At 37.8% G+C, this 16611-nt stretch overlaps 1 protein-coding gene across 1 annotated transcript; it reads right to left on the reverse strand.

Moving 5' to 3' along the window:
• Positions 1 to 373: 373 nt before the first annotated feature.
• On the reverse strand, positions 374 to 15781 carry prph (peripherin). The gene is made up of 9 exons (XM_033966513.2): positions 15203 to 15781; positions 7440 to 7500; positions 5747 to 5842; positions 4960 to 5124; positions 4221 to 4346; positions 3130 to 3350; positions 2598 to 2647; positions 2428 to 2501; positions 374 to 986 (listed from the first exon to the last, which is right to left on the reverse strand). The coding sequence occupies exons 1-9, from the start codon at positions 15742 to 15744 to the stop codon at positions 921 to 923; spliced, it is 1401 nt and encodes a 466-aa protein (XP_033822404.1). The 5' UTR covers positions 15745 to 15781; the 3' UTR covers positions 374 to 920.
• Positions 15782 to 16611: the final 830 nt, after the last annotated feature.

The raw sequence follows: 16611 nt of genomic DNA on the forward strand, positions 1-16611 counted from the left end.
AAAGGTTTCAATTTTGAGCCACTAAGACTCTGGGGCCCCTTTCTCCCTCTCGTGAACTCCCCTGATTACCACTTCTCATAGTACTAGTGTCATTATTACCAAAACTAACCTTAGCCTAAACTAATCAGCTACGTTATACTATTCCTACCTTCAGATTACATTAAATATATCACAAGCTTCTAAAATCAATATTTAATTTTAGATATTTTTAGAAAGGACCCATTTTGAAAATCAGTTCTTGGCACATTAATAATTTATCCTCTATATTTCATTATAAAACTTTCCAGCTTGAGTCATCACTCTCTCTGAAGCCTGTAAAACGTTATGTACCTTTTTATAATAGTTGGGCTAATTCAATAATGGACCCAGCCGCTTTTGGTCATTTATTTTATTAGCACTACATTGTCATTCATCAAACAGTGCCAGTTACACACAGCGTCGCGAAGCACGTCCAGCAAAAGCTTTTTCTCATCATTTCTGTGTGTTACATCTACTCCTATTATAACTAACATTACCCATGTCTTTGGTAATTCAATCAGGGGAATGCAAAGCTTCCAAAACAATACAAGCTAACGTTAATCTTCTACATTGCATTAAGGAACAGGGCAGTGTCTGGTATTTTTTGTTAGTACGCTGAGACAGATCTTTGCAAATATGGCTATAAAGGTGGATTGCACTGTAAAACAAGGCCTCTAGTGGTAAGTTAGAACAGTTAGCGTAGCTCCACAGATTAGCAGACAATATGTGGCAAAAAGTGGCGTTTTTAGCACCGAGGAGGATCATTTTCTAAAGATTCATTCAACAGCATCTATACTGCAAAGAGACAGACAGCAGAGAGGAATCAGGAGTTAGTTTTCAAGATTTTTTTCATATTTTGTTTCTTATTCTTGCATGGCACTGGCTTCCTGGTATCGGTCGGTCTAATCATCGTTTTCTTCCTTGCCACGGCGGCCAGAGTCCTTCTCTGTCCTGGACTCCTTTACAACCTGAGGAAAAACATAAAATAAAGCACTTTAATGAATTTATATTTTATTGCTAATTTACAATTTTAAAGAACAAATACAATATCATGAATCACTTGTATTAGTGGCTTGTAAACATAGTTTTGGGTTTCTTTTATGATTCTTTTCTTTTATGAGAACTTAAAATAATGCCTAATAATAATAATAAAAAGAAATGTCATAGCCTCAGTGCTTCCTATACTCTGATCTGGTGCAGCTTGCCATCTGTTGGCAGCAGAAAGAATTACCACAGAGAAAACAATTAATATAACTAATGAGCAACATGTTACATGTTGATTTAAGCACGCAGCAGTAATGGGGGCAGTTTAACAGCTGGAATGCTTAAAACAAGTCTGGCAACAATTTATCAACTTGAAAGCTGAGCAGGGTTTCTGTCTATGAAAAAATCAAGTGAGAGGAAAAAGACTTTTTTAGAGCGTATTAGCCCAGTTGAAACCAGCGTGAATAATATGAAATCCAATTAATGAAGGAACATTGTTGAAGCATGGTTAGAGCCTAAAAAAAGACCATTTGCATAATATGTGAAAAAAAATCAACAAATGTAGAATGCAAAAATAATAATAATAACTCAGTTCTGTAATAATAACTGAAATCCACCACCTGCTTGTCTCCATGGAGATTATACTGCTTTGCCTAGAATGTGTCACAGTGTCACATTAAACATATCCATGTTGCATTTATTAAATTGCAGGTATTTTTATTGCAGAAAAATACCATAAAACATGCATTCTTACTGTGAATGGGGTCGCCTCTCCACAAATCTCACCAGTAACTTGGCCTGGTGACGTCACCTGCTTGTCTCCGTGGAGGTAGATAAGCCTAAAGCCATATTGTGGAGCATTCTAGGCAAAGCAATAACATCTCCTTGGATGCAAGCAGGTGGGTGACCCTCTAAAGCATAATAAAACTATTTTTCCACTACAGGCTTAAATGTTTTTTAAAATAGTGACTCAAATAATGATGATTATCATGATTTTTGCCCATAATTAAACAGCTAATGTACAAACAATATTGATACTTTGAAGTTTTTCCACACAACACATTTTCAGGAGCCTGTGATCAGTACGAGCATGGTTCTGTTTAGTTAGATTTTCCTCAAACATTGGTGATACCAATGCTAGCTAGTTTATGACTGTAATGTCATTTGAGAGGGACTTGTTTAACAGCACAAATCAGCTTGCCTGTTCTAGCCAGTCAGCTCTTTATGGTCAGATAGTGTCAAAATAGGGTCAAGTCTAAAACAGAAGCTGAGACAGAACAGTGCCCCCAGTTAGCTTCACATCGCAAGGGAATGTTGATGACATCAGCTGCAAAGTATCAATAGTATTTTTTGTTTTCACTGGTTTTGTCCAAAACCATCCCTGTCCCTGTCCCTGTTTGTTTTAGTGACTTTTGTAAAGCGTACCTCTCCATCTCGAGTCTCCACAGTCTTGATGACCACCGACTTCTTGCCCTGGTCCCTGGGAGTCGGCTCATAGTCTGAAACACACAGAGGAATACACACATATGAATGAAATGTATTAACTAACTATTATAGAGCAATGGATAGAGCCAGAGCTTTGTTTCAGTACACACCGCGGTCTCCAACATGGTTAGTCATACCCATACCGATGGGAATAGTAATCCTGTAAAAAGAGAGAAGACGAAAATAACAGTACAAGTTAGGTTGAAGTGACATTGTAAATTTGAAGACCAGTCTGAATTTTGCAGTGGAATTTCCCTTTTAAAATGCAAATATTTTGACCTGGGTTATGGTTAATATCTCTGTAATTACTGGGCCTATCCACATGAAGCAAAAACTGGTATTTTCTGTTAGCGAAAATGAACTAAGATGGAGTTATTTTTTTACTTTAATACAAAAAGTGATGATAATAATACAGAAGGACTTTGAGATTAAGTCATATGTGGATTATCAGTATAATTTTTTCCATGTATTTGTGCAAAATCTGCCGCATGCTAGTTGTTGTTAGCTTTATTGTGATGGCAAAACACTGGACTGGTTTCAGAGCGTTGTGAAAAATGCTTAGAAACTCATCGCAGTGAATAAGTGAGGAATAACTTGCCCTGCTTCATCTGAAATCACACCATCTGAGTCTACAGTGCTTACCTGCTCTCCTCTCCTTCCAGCAGCTTCCTGTAGGTGGCGATCTCGATGTCCAGGGCCATCTTGACGTTGAGCAGGTCCTGGTACTCGCGCAGGTGTCGGGCCATTTCCTCCTTCAGGTGTCGGATCTCCTCCTCCAGGCGAGACACGTTGTCCTGGTAGTTTGTGATCTCATTTCCAAACTGGTCTTCCATCTCTCGCATCTGACGCAGCAGAGCCTCGTTCTGGAAGGAACAGGAAAAAGTTTATACAGTACTAGTGGTGAAAGTAGTAGAAGCAGTAGAAGTAGTAGTAGAAAACATCATGGTAGTAGTATTCCTAGTAATAGTAGTAGCAGTAATAGAGGAAGTTATCGTAGTAGCATTCATATTAGTACTCGTAGTACTAGTAGAGGACATCATGGTAGTATTATTCATAGTAATAGTAGTAGTAGTAGTAGTAGTAGTAGTATGCGTAGTAACAGTAGTCATAGTAGTAGAGAAGGTAATGGTAGTAGTATTCACAATAGTGGTAGTAGTAGTAGCAGAAAACTTCATGGTGGCAGTGTTTATAGTAATAGTAGTAGTAGTAGTAGTAGTAGTAGTAGTAGTAGTAGTAGTAGTAGTAGTAGTAGTAGCAGAAGTAGTAGTAGTAGAGAAGTAGTAGTATTTATAGTAGTATACCAGACATACAGTACTGCATTATATTTTAGCTTCTACTTCTGCTACTTCACTTTTAGTTCTATACAATTTATACAAGTAGTAGTAGTAGTAGTAGTAGTAGTAGTAGTAGTAGTTTCTATAGTAAGAGTAGTAGCCTTATGTTCTTGAGTGAATAGACCTCATAGTTAAAATCTCTTGTAGTCATAGTAATGTATAAGTTAAGCAAGAAAATTAAGTTAGCACAAGTTCAAGTGATATTGGCTGCAGCAGCTGTACTAGTGTTACTCTGAAAGTGATACAGAATATAGAGATACTAGCACCATTATTAATAGTAATAGTAGTTGTAGTAGTAGTAGTGACAGTAAATTATGACAGTAGTAATATTAGTAGCCTTAGAAGTAGTAGTAGTAGTAGCAGCAGTAGTAGCATTAGCATTAGTAGTATAATTGTTACCGTGTTCTTGAGAGCATCGATCTCACAGTTGAGGGACTGGATCTGTCTCCGGGACTCGTTGGCCTCTTGTTTGGCCTGTCTCAGAGCATCAGTGTTACGTTTGGCAGACTCAGTCAGATCTGCAAACTGCAACAGGAAACACAAAAAAATATCTAAATGTAAATATGACACTTTTTTCAATGGTCCAAAGAAAAGACACACAAATCCAGAAACCTTAGTGGGGTGCAAGACTCTGAACTAATGACTGTAGTCTGATGAAGTGAGTGGTTCATGGTAGAAACATTGTCCAGATTGTTACTTTTAGGACCTTTAGTTACTCTATTAAAATGGGCTGTGCTTAATATGACTTAATATGACAGGACATAAGCTGCATGAAAAGGGGTGAAGAGTGGGGAGAGACATTCACTAACCTATTATTCCTATGTTATTTCTGCATCATTATTCATATATTTACCTATTTTGAAATCATTTTTATTCTGTTGCTGTTTTTTCACTTTGCCATTGTGGGACAAACAAACATTCTCTCATATTTTCTTAAAGGTGCACTATGTAACTTGTCTGATGGAGCATCCATGGAAACAACACTGCAGCAGACCTTCCACCAGAAATGTTACATGATGCTGCTTTACATTATGAAAGCAGAGATTGTCCCATTGCTGCGATGTTGTTATTCTACACTTAAACTCTTAACCTGAAGTGTATGATGTTTGTATTTTTCTGCAGTGTTTCCAGCCTGTACCTTGGACTTGTACCACTCCTCAGACTCCTGCATGTTCTTCATGGCGATGTTCTCGTACTGAGCCCTGATTTCCCTCAGAGCTCCGGTCAGATCCGGGCGGTTCGTGCTCTCCACCTCCATCTTCAGCTGATGGGTCTGCACGCTCACCTGCACATCCTGGATCTCCTACGGCAACAAGCAACAGACAAAAAGGGTTTGAGTAATGTGTTTTTTTATGTTTTTAGGATTGCCATGTGGTCTTACTATCTTTACAACTATTCATGAAGTCCAATTTTGTCCTATTTATTCATTTTATTTATTTATTTTTATATCAATACTTGTTCAAAATGAGTCTCTAGTTTTGATATTTATTCATTTATTTATTGCACACACTGATTAATTTCTTTAACCGGTCAAACGATTATTGGTTAACCTATATCCACTGGCTTGTCGTCATTTTACAAACTAGCTATTTTTCTGTATTAACTTTATTCAGCCACGCCCACTTTTACCTCTAAACACTACTACAGAATAAAGTTGAATATGATCCATCATTAAAAAGTGTCATTTTAAACTCCAGTAAATTAACATTTTACCTTAGAGCATATGGATTATTTGTGTAGCTGCCTTTAATTATAAAAATGACTTAAAGATTCTTTGTCAAAATTCAAGCCTATAATGCTGAATTAATCATAAACACCCATAATTACTCCACTTATAATCATGAAAAGCCTTACTAAGGTACACACAAGTTGGAACAAACATTTACTAACCTCATTATAACTTATTTGAATTTTGCATTTCTCACCTCATCGTGGAGCTTCTTGAGGAATTCGATCTCGTCCATCAAAGACTCGATCTTCCTCTCCAGCTCCAGACGGGACAGAGTGGCATCGTCCACGTCCTGAAAACACACAGTATGTTTCAGTTCATATGCATATTCAATTTTGTTTTTATCATTTGGCACATTCATAGAAACCCACACATGCCATTTATCTGTGCTGTTTTAAACAATACCCAATGAGCCATTTATGAGCTCACAAACCGTTTATTCACCTGCTGCCCCTAACTGGGCTGAACCAAAGTCACTACCCATTCATCTGTTTGCTATATTCGAAAAAAACATTAAACCCCATGTACCCCAGTAATTTTAATATTAGAAAGTGCTTAAAATACTTTATACAGAGCCTTTTCGTTCAGGGCCCCAAAGCTCTTGAACGCACTGTCAGAGGAGATAAGACTGGAGAACACTGTGGGTGCTTTTAAATCTAAAAAAAAACAAAATGCTTTTATAGAGTGGCTGGCTTGTTATGTATTTTTAAAATGTGTTTTAATTTTAAAAAAATGAGTTAGTGCTGCTAGGTGGTTAATTATAGTTTTATTGTTTATGTGTGTGAGGTATTTACATGTTATGAAGTACTTTGTAACTAGTTTTAATAAAGTGCCGCACAAATAGAGTTATTATTATTACTTTAACTAGTTTTGTCACCAGAATTTCAAACTTGATTACTTGATACTAAGGACAAGGATGAAAACTAGGCCTGTCACGATAATTACTATATTGCATTGTAAAAATGGGGAGATTTGGGACATTTTTGTTAATAGAGTAAGATTTGAGCTGTGAAGGAGTGAATAAGTCCCTTTTATGGCTAATTATTGGTATGTTCTGCTGTTTATTTGTTGCAGATCATGTCTTTTAAGGAAACAGTCTATTTAAAAATATTCACTGGGATTATCTTGTAATACTTAAATCTTAATCAGTGACATGAAGTATTTTCAATATTATCGTGATATTTCTCTGTAGCAATATATCGAGCTTCAAAATGTATGATCATAACAGGTCTACCTAATATTGATACCCATTCCAATACAACAGTGTACATTGTCTACTACTACTACTACTACTACTACTACTACTACTACTACTACTACTACTACTACTACTACTACTACTACTACTACTACTACCATGTGCTCTCGTACTAGTTCAGATATAGATCAAGATCATTCATTCTGTTCAGGAATTGTCAAATTTTGTCACATTTATGTTTTTTTTTCAGTACTGATACTTGTTCAAATCTACTTGTATCTAGTATCTGCTCAGTTGGATACTACTTTTAGAATTGGTTAATATTTGGGTATTGACTTTTTGCAACCAAAATATAAGCACATGTAAGAAAAATACTCAACTAAACTGGTAGTGTCTCAACTTACACAAACTCTCTCAACTTTCAAATAGTTATAGTTATTTTGGTACAGCCATTTTGATCTTGTACTGCATTAGGCCTCAGTATTTATTTATAATAGGCTCATCTACCATTTTCTGTCAAATGAATCCTTAAAATACCCCAAAGACATAGAACTCGTTTGGCACCTTCATTTATTATTTACATCTCATTTATCACCAAAATGTCACGCCCTTTTTGTCCTCTGGCCTCTGCCATACCTCTGTGTCACTCGAGCTGTGGATGTATTGATCAGCGTAAATGGCCAATATTTACCTTACGGAAAGCAACCAGGTTATTCTCCGCATCCGCCCTCTTCTGGGTCTCCTCGTCCAGCCTACAGAGAGAAATCACAAAAGTATTAATTAAAATGTGAAGGAGGGAAGAAAGATATTGTACCAGATTTGTTTTAAACCAATATTTAGACTGAAATAGTGTCAGGATAATAAAATTTCAAACTAAAACTAAGGAATTGCTGAGTACTCGATACCGAATAAGTTACTACAATGTATATAAAAAAGTGCCTTGTTTAGTAAGATAATATAATTTCAACACAAAATTAATTAATAGCACTTTCTTTATGTTACCATGAGGTCTTATATTTGTTCTCAAACTAAAACTGCTCAGGAAGCTCAAATTTTGTCCTGTTACTGTGATTTTTTGAAGTATTGATACTTGCTCACATGTGTATCCAGTTTTAATATCAGTTTAATATGGGATTTTCAATACTTTTAAAAGCGCTATGCTGAAATTTGCATTATTAAAGACTAAACCGACTGAGCGTGATTTTAGTCTTGGATTAGCGTGTACTTTTACCCATATTGCCTACTATGAAGGTGGTGTTTGTGTGTGTGAGTGTTGGTGGTGGTCGGAGGGGCTGATGGCACAGATTGGCAGCCTCTCTTCTGTCAGTCTACCCCAGGGCAGCTGTGGCTATAATAGCAGTTACCACTGAATAAAACAATGTAAAACACCACTGAAAAGAGCTATATAATTTGAATGTAGCCGTAGTAGTAGTAGTATTAGTAGTAGTAGTAGTGTAACATCTTATTTCATGTTTAGCCATTATATATTCTAATTTTTCCCCAGTTGTGGATTGGAACTGTTTTTGTCTAATCAAGGTTTTTGTTGTTCCTGTTTTTTCTATTTAACTAGTTTAAATCGGTCAATCTTTAGCTTTTAAACAAAATATTCTAATTGATAAACTAATTTAGACCAGGTTTAGTCTTGGTTAAAACTTGGTTCAGTCTTGTTTTAATCAAGTTTTCATATGTAAAGTCACAGATTTAAAAAATGAAAAAATAATGCTGTGATTAATGCAGTCATATTAATAGAATTGGGCCGTGCCTCAGATTTCCCAGGGTGCATTGAGGCACAGCTGGCTAAAAGCTTTCAGGATCAATCTTGTTAATTTGGGGGTTGGAGACAGTCCAGGGGGAGCGGCAGATGCTACACTTCACTAATGTCATTGTTCTGTGGGTCAGTGGGGTCAAAACATGAGGCGATTTCAATCAGGTCCTCATCCCAAATCATTTAAAAGCTTTTAGAGAAAAAACTGCTCGTCAAGTCATTTTATCATTTTATACTGGAATAATAAAGTTTTTCATTTTATTGCAAGCAAAGATGAGCTAATGCTATAATAAATGCACTAGTTATTTTGCTTTGGAGCTCTGCCCATTTTTCCTGATAGTTCCTTACTGGTAATGGCAAATTTAATGTCTTTTCAATTTTCCATTAACTTGAAATATGATATCGATAAAATATATTGAATCCTGATAGTACTTTCTTTTATATTCCCATGTGTCTTATATCTGTGTTATCCCTCAGTCGTCCAGGTAGGTCCTATAGTGGACCATGGGTGTATACTAGTCTATGTGTCTTATACTTGTCCTAATACAGCTAAAGCTTCAGGAAAGTTCATTTCTGTGCTGTGAATGTGACTTTTTAGTATCAATACTTGTATCTAGTGAGTATCTAGTTTCAATAGTATTTTTTGCATCGATTAATATCTGATTTTTGATCCTTTTGACGACCCTATCCTATTGTAATTCACTGCCTCTCGGTCTAATGCAGCACTAAGCACATTGACACTTTTCCCCGCCCACTTCCTCTATTGGTCAGCCTCTGTCACACTTTGATTGACAGGTAGCTTAACCAATCACAATGAAGTTTGAACTCTCAGAAGAAGGTGAGGAGGTGAGGATGTAATTTACCTTCAATTACATCTTAAGTAATTGTAACTTTTTTTAACATTTATACTCTTAAAGTTTATAATCTGTATTTATTCATGAAAACAACTGAAAGACCCAAAGATTCATTTCTACTGGGATGGACAGTATACAGTGCATTACGTTTTCATGTTTTATATATTTATGACATTGGTTCATGGGTTATACATTGCTGCCTTGGGAATTGAACCTGCAGCCTTGTTGTTATGAGGCAGAAGTGCGATACCACTATGTCACCCACTTCACATCTGATTAGCTGTTGGTAATCTTGGGCCCTACAGGCTACAAGCTAATATAATTTTATGTAAGATTAATGACTCCTTATGTTAAAGCATTATTAATTGTCCCTGTGTTTCCAGAGCTGAATGCTTTGACCCTGAGTGTCCATCCTGCTCCATAACCAGATTACACCAGTGCCCTCTAGTTACACCATCCTTCATGCTTTCATTTCTGCAATAACATCATGAAATCCCACCCTCGTCCTGGTTGAGGCCTGGTTTAGTCAGGGTTTAGTCATGGTTTAGTCCTGATTTAGTCCTGGTTTAGGCCTGGCGTAGTCTTGGTTTAGTCATGATTTAGTCCTGATTTAGTCCTGGTGTATTCTTGGTTTAGTCGTGGTTTAGTCCTGGTGTCGCCTTGGTTTAGCCTTGTTTAATCCTGATTTAGTCCTGGTTTAGTCCTGGTGTATTCTTGGTTTAGTCGTGGTTTAGTCCTGGTGTAGCCTTGGTTTAGCCTTGTTTAATCCTGATTTAGTCCTGGTTTAGTCCTGGTGTATTCTTGGTTTAGTCCTGGTTTAGTCCTGATGTAGTCTTGGTTTAGTCCTGGTTTAGTCCTTGTGTAGCCTTGGTTTAGTCTAGGTTAGTCCTGATTTAGTCCTAGTGTATTCTTGGTTTAGTCCTGTTTAGTCCTAGTGTAGTCTTGGTTTAGTCTTGATTTAGTCCTGGTTTAGTACTGGTTTAGTACTGGTTTAGTACTGGTTTAGTACTGGTTTAGTCAAAGATATGCTTGTTCTGAATTAGTCCAAGTATTTTAGTACTGGTTTAATCTTGGTTCAGTCCTGGTTTGGTCCAAATGTTTTTGTTTAATCTGGTTTGGTCCTGGTTTAGTCCAAGAATTTTGGTAATGGCTTAATCTTGGTTTAGTCCTGGTTTTGACCTGATTTAGTCTTGGTTTCGTCCTGGTTTAACCCAAGTATTTTAGTGCTTTTTAGTCCGAGTATTTTAGTACTGGTTTAGTTCTGGTTTAGTTCTGGTTTAGTTCTGGTTTAGTCCTGGTTTAGTCCAAGATATGTTAATGACTCAAACTTAGTAACTACTTAATTAACACTCCAGTGAAGCCACTACCATTTTTTCCATATTATAACAGTTATAGAATAATTTCAATCCTGGTTTAGTCTTGGTTCAGTCCTGGTTTAGCCCCGATCACAGTAAAGTAATAACATTTCCATGGAGACAAGCAAAGTGGCAAAAATGTGGCACAGTGCACCTTTAATAACCTCATTCTTAATTCATGTGTTTTATGGCACCTCTCTGTAGTTTTTGTAATAGTCAGTCTGTCGTCGGCCTTGAAGCTCAGAGCAACAATGAAACCCCAAACCTAATGGAGTCACCAAAGATCATCGATCTCCCTCTGACCACAACGATACTCAACACCCCCACAGCTCCACACAGACGGGTTTATATGTTCACTCTGGAGGTAAGGACTAAACCAGGACTAAACCAGAGCTAAACCAGGACTAAACCAGGACTAAACCAGGACTAAACCAGAGCTAAACCAGGACTAAACCAGGACTAAACCAGGACTAAACCAGAGCTAAACCAGGACTAAACCAGGACTAAACCAGAGCTAAACCAGGACTAAACCAGGACTAAACCAGAGCTAAACCAGGACTAAACCAGGACTAAACCAGAGCTAAACCAGGACTAAACCAGGACTAAACCAGGACTAAACCAGGACTAAACCAGAGCAAAACCAGGACTAAGCCAGGGCTAAACCAGGACTAAACCAGGACTAAGCCAGAGCTAAATCAGGACTAAGCCAGGGCTAAACCAAGACTAAACCAGGGTCAAACCAGGGCTAAACCTGGGTCAAACCTGGGCCAAACTAGGACTGAATCGGGACTAGACCAGGACTGAATCAGGGCTAAACCAGGACTGAACCAGGGATGGGGCTGAAACAGGACTGGAACAGGACTAAACCAGAGCTAAATCAGGACTGAACCAGGACTGAACCAGGACTGAACCAGGACTAAACCACGACTAAACCATGATCTAAAGTAGCACTAAAACAGGACTGAACAAGGAAATATACTGGAAGAGGGCTAAAACAGGACCTATATCAAGAATACCTCTGACTAAACCAGGACCTGAAGTAAGACTAAACCATGATTAAATCAGGACCAAACTAGTACTAAACCAGATCTAAACTAAAATCCCCCAAAACAAGCACTAGGACTTTACCAGGATGACTCAAAATAGGGATAAACAGCAATTAAGCCCACCCCTAAACTAGGACTAAACCAGGTCTAAACCAGGACTTAAACAGGACCAAGGACAGCGCCACAGTTCAAACCTCTTTGTGTTTGTTCAAATCGGCTGCTGTTTTAAGGGCTGTACAGAAATACACTCAATTAAAGGTAAAGAAATTACTTTTCCACAAATCAGGTCTAAACCAGGTCTAAACCAGGTCTAAACTAGGACTAAAAGTGGACTCATATTATAAATGTGATAGACCACAGTAATTCAGATATATTCTCTTCAGTTCTGCTAACATCCTCCTCTCTCCTCTCTCCTCCCTCCTCCCATAAACTGCCCCACCCACATGTGCCCCACCCAGAGTCTGCTGCCTCTGTCTCTGACCTCCCTCCATTAGATCAGACCCAAACATCAATAACTGGGGTTCATTTAACCAAGATCACCAAAGACAAGCTGCTACAGGGTTTAAACTGTTGGTATTTCTGTCTTCTCTTAGGAAGTTAATGCTCAGAGAAGAAATTTCATTCTATAAAAATTAGACAAATCTGGAAACATCAAAAGCTCGTGTTGGTATTCATTCACTAAAAATGTGTAGAAACTAGGACTAAAACAAGACTAAACCAAGACCTGAAGAGGAACTAAACTAGGACTAAAATGAGACTGAACCAGGATCTGAAGAGGGACTAAACTAAGACTCAATCAAGACTAAATCAGGACCTGAAGCGTGACTAAACTAGGACTAAAACAAGACTAAACCAGGACCTAAAGCGGGACTAAACTAGGACTAAAACAAGACTAAACCAGGGTCTGAAGGACTAAACTAGGACTAAAATGAGACTAGGTCAGGATCTGAAGAAGGACTAAACTAGGACTAAACCAGATCTGAAACTAAACAAGGCTGGACAAGAATTACAGCAGGATTAATTCAAACAATAATATGGTATTAACATGAGAAGAAAAAAAAAACTATGCACCATAAACTAGGACTCAAACAAGACTAAACCAGGATCTGAAGGACTAAACTATGACTAAAACGAGACTAAACCAGGATCTGAAGAAGGATGTAATTAGTATTAACAAATTTACAACAAGTTGTCTTTAACTGATCTCTTCAAAACACAGTTTTATTGTTTTTACAGGGAATAGTACCATTACGAGGGAATGTAGTAATTTTAATACGGCACATACTGCTTTAATTAATCCTGGGATGGTTCTAGTCCAGCTTTGTTTAGTTTCAAATTTGGTTTAGCCCTAGATTTTAGCCAATCGAAGTTTAGTCCTTCAGAACTTGGCTTAGTCTCGTTTTACTCCTAGTTTAGTCCCTCATCAGACCCTGATTTAGTCTTGTTTTAGTCTTAATTCAGTCCTTCTTCAAGTCCTGGTTTAGTCTTGTTTTAGTCCTAATTCAGTCCTTCTTCAAGTCCTGGTTTAGTGTTGTTTTAGTCCTAGTTTAGTCCTTCTTCAGGTGCTGGTTTAATCTTGTTTTAGTCATAGTTTAGTCCCTCTTTAGGTCCTGGTTTAGTCATGTTGGAGTCCTAGTTTAGTCCCTCTTCAGACCCTGGTTTAGTCTTGTTTTAGTCCTAATTTAGTCCCACTTTAGATCCTGGTTTAGTCATGTTGGAGTCCTAGTTTAGTCCTTCTTCAGGTCCTGGTTTAGTCTTGTTTTAGTCCTACTTTAGTCCCTTTTTAGATCCTGGTTTAGTCTCGTTTTAGTCCTAGTTTAGTCCCTCTTTAGATCCTGGTTTAGTCTCGTTTTAGTCCTAGTTTAGTTCCTTTTTAGATCCTGGTTTAGTCTCGTTTTAGTCCTAGTTTAGTCCCTCTTTAGATCCTGGTTTAGTCTCATTTTAGTCTTAGTTTAGTCCCTCTTTAGATCCTGGTTTAGTCTTGTTTTAGTCCTAGTTTAGTCCCTCTTTAGATCCTGGTTTAGTCTTGTTTTAGTCCTAGTTTAGTCCCTCTTTAGATCCTGGTTTAGTCTTGTTTTAGTCCTAGTTTAGTTCCTTTTTAGATCCTGGTTTAGTCTCGTTTTATTCCTAGTTTAGTCCCTCTTTAGATCCTGGTTTAGTCTCGTTTTAGTCTTAGTTTAGTCCCACTTTAGATCCTGGTTTAGTCTTATTTTAGTCGTAGTTTAGTCCCTCTTTAGATCCTGGTTTAGTCTTGTTTTAGTCCTAGTTTAGGCCCTCTTTAGATCCTGGTTTAGTCTCGTTTTAGTCCTAGTTCTGTGTGTATTATGAAGTTGAACTGTAAAAAGAAAAAAAGTGTGAAACATTTCTAATTTAACTATAAGCACTGAAAAAAAGATATTCAAACCAAAAAAATATTGCAAACTGTACTGCTTTTGAATTGTTCGACTTTGGGTAATAATTTAATAATTTAAGTGTGTAGTTAATGCATCCACTATAAAAAAAAAAAAAAAGAAAAAAGCACAGCCCATGTCTCATCCATGATGCAATGCAGTGTCCCATGACATGTCTGCAGAGGTGCCACGCCCAACATCACGACTGCACCCACAATCTGTTCATCTACAACACCCACCCACATACGGGCTTTAAAAATATAAAACTGAAACTAAAACCACAACAAATACACAAACAATCTATACTTTTATGTTCTTACAGCTTCTAATTCACTCGGGATGCACTTATAAAACTACATGTTGATCATCGCTTGCACGTTTTCTCAAATAAACTTTTTATGTAAAGCATTTCAAATCTATAATGCAACTTTTTAGTATAAAAATACTTAAACTAAAAGAATATTATAAATTATTTTTTTTAAATCAGCCTGTCTGGTCTTTTGTTTTTGCATTTCTGAGTCATTGTGCGCACTAGCATCCCATGAACAAGCACATTTCCCCCAAAAGATTTTCAGTTTTTTTCTGTTTCGAATGCAATTTCATATTTCTGTTTTGTTTAGTTTGTAATTTTGCAGGAAACGGGTGATTGGCAGCTCAAAAAAGTGAGTTTGCTGAACTTAATACACGAATTAAGTTGCATTTGTATAATTCAATCTAGTTTATATTTGAGAACGTATCAGAACAACATCATAAAATTTTAAGATTACAATTGAAATGTAAGATTTGCTATGTTATGTCTATGTAACAACTGACTGGCGGCTTTCAGAATGTGATGAGGTCATAGTTTTTCCTATTGATCATGTTGTACTTTGCCATAAAATATCCAAATTCACAAATGTTGAACTTGATCATTTTTCTTAGTGACCAGACCCAAGAACTCACCAGTATTGATCTATAGAATGTAGTGATGATCTGAAATAACCTAGCAACCTTTTGTGACTTTTATATATGTATTTTTATCTATCTTTACAGTGCTTTACCCACCTTTGTCTGAGCAGGTTCAGGTCTTCTGCCAGGTTATCCCTCTCCAGCTGATATTGGTCCCGGTCCTTCCCGATCGCTTCCATCTGCCTCCTCATCTCTCTCATCTCCTCCTGGAAGAGGTCGGTGGCTCGGTTGGGTTGCCCCTGCTGCACCTGCCCCTTAAACTGGTTCAACTCTTGGGTCAACGCTCCATTTTGCTGCTCGAGGTACCTCACTTTCTCGATAAAACTCGCAAAACGGTCGTTCAGCTCTTGCAGTTCGGCTTTCTCGTTGCTGCGGGTCGCTAGGAAATCCTGGTTGATAGCTTCGGCTAGCGTGAAGTCAACTTTATCATAGGAGATGCGCGGGGGTTGCTGGGGTCTTGAGCTGCGTTGAGAATGGTAGGATGTTGCTCTAGAGGAACCCATGGGAGACATAGAGTGGCCATAGCGACCACCTGCAGGCATTCGCGAGGATACGGCAGAATAGGAGGACATAGAGATGGGATGGGGGCTCCCGAAAGTGCGACGGTAAGAAGTAGAATGCATTGAAGAGTGACTCATGGTTGGTAGATTTTGGTTGTAGTAGCGGAGGTGAGTTTTAGCAGAGGAGGTGCTGCGTAGATGCGCTGGAGGCAACAGGACATGTGCAGAACAGCGAGGGGGGTTTTATGGACGGAGCCAGGACAACACACCCATAATGCACCCCTCCCATCGCAGACACATGAGCCACTGGCCACTCCCTGCTGTCCCATCCCACACAGAGGAGCAGAGGGTGCATGTGAGGGGGGAGAGAGATAGAGACATGGCTGATTTTCTATTCTTATTACTAGGTTTGCACTTTAAACGTTTATTTGATTAACCAGTCGATGGTGTCTTATTCGTTTCAGTTTGCATTAGTAGACTAAACGTTTTACTTAGATTATACAGATTTATTTGGGAAAACAGCAGATAGGACAATGTGTGGTGGGAGTTGGATGATGATTTGGGACTTTTGACATATAAATACTGTTTGCTAGCTGGCTACTTCTGTGTTTAAATAGCTGATTTTGTGGGTGTGGTCTTGTGAGTAATTTCTGCCACGCCCTCTTTTAGTAAACGAACCAGTCGACATGGCGACTCTTTAGTCAACCAAGAATTTTTTGGTTGACCTCCACCTTAGCCTGGAAAATATATCACAGAAATATCGATAATGCAATAATTACAAAAGAATAAACACGTTGCAACAATACAAAGTTATCCATTTTGTAGAAGTGTTTTTGGAAATTAAAATGGACAAAAAGATTATTCATGATTTTAAAATTATATTAAGTCCTATTTTTGTCATTCAGAGTTGTAAGTTATCCTTATCCACAGACTGACATCAGTTGCTATCCTCCATCTTAAATTGTGGCTTCAAATTCATGTTTTTACTCATAATTTCTACATTTT

The sequence above is a fragment of the Periophthalmus magnuspinnatus genome, chromosome 5 (genome assembly GCF_009829125.3).
Source record: "Periophthalmus magnuspinnatus isolate fPerMag1 chromosome 5, fPerMag1.2.pri, whole genome shotgun sequence".
NCBI classification, from domain to species: Eukaryota; Metazoa; Chordata; class Actinopteri; order Gobiiformes; family Gobiidae; genus Periophthalmus; species Periophthalmus magnuspinnatus.

Excerpts from the sequence above, each read along its gene's own strand:
- prph (XM_033966513.2), bottom strand. The coding sequence starts at position 15,744 with ATGAGTCACTCTTCAATGCATTCTACTTCTTACCGTCGCACTTTCGGG. Across the intron at positions 5,843-7,439 it reads ACCTGGTTGCTTTCCGTAAG|GACGTGGACGATGCCACTCT; the intron begins GTAAATATTGGC and ends GTGTGTTTTCAG. Across the intron at positions 3,351-4,220 it reads TCGATGCTCTCAAGAACACG|AACGAGGCTCTGCTGCGTCA; the intron begins GTAACAATTATA and ends TGTTCCTTCCAG.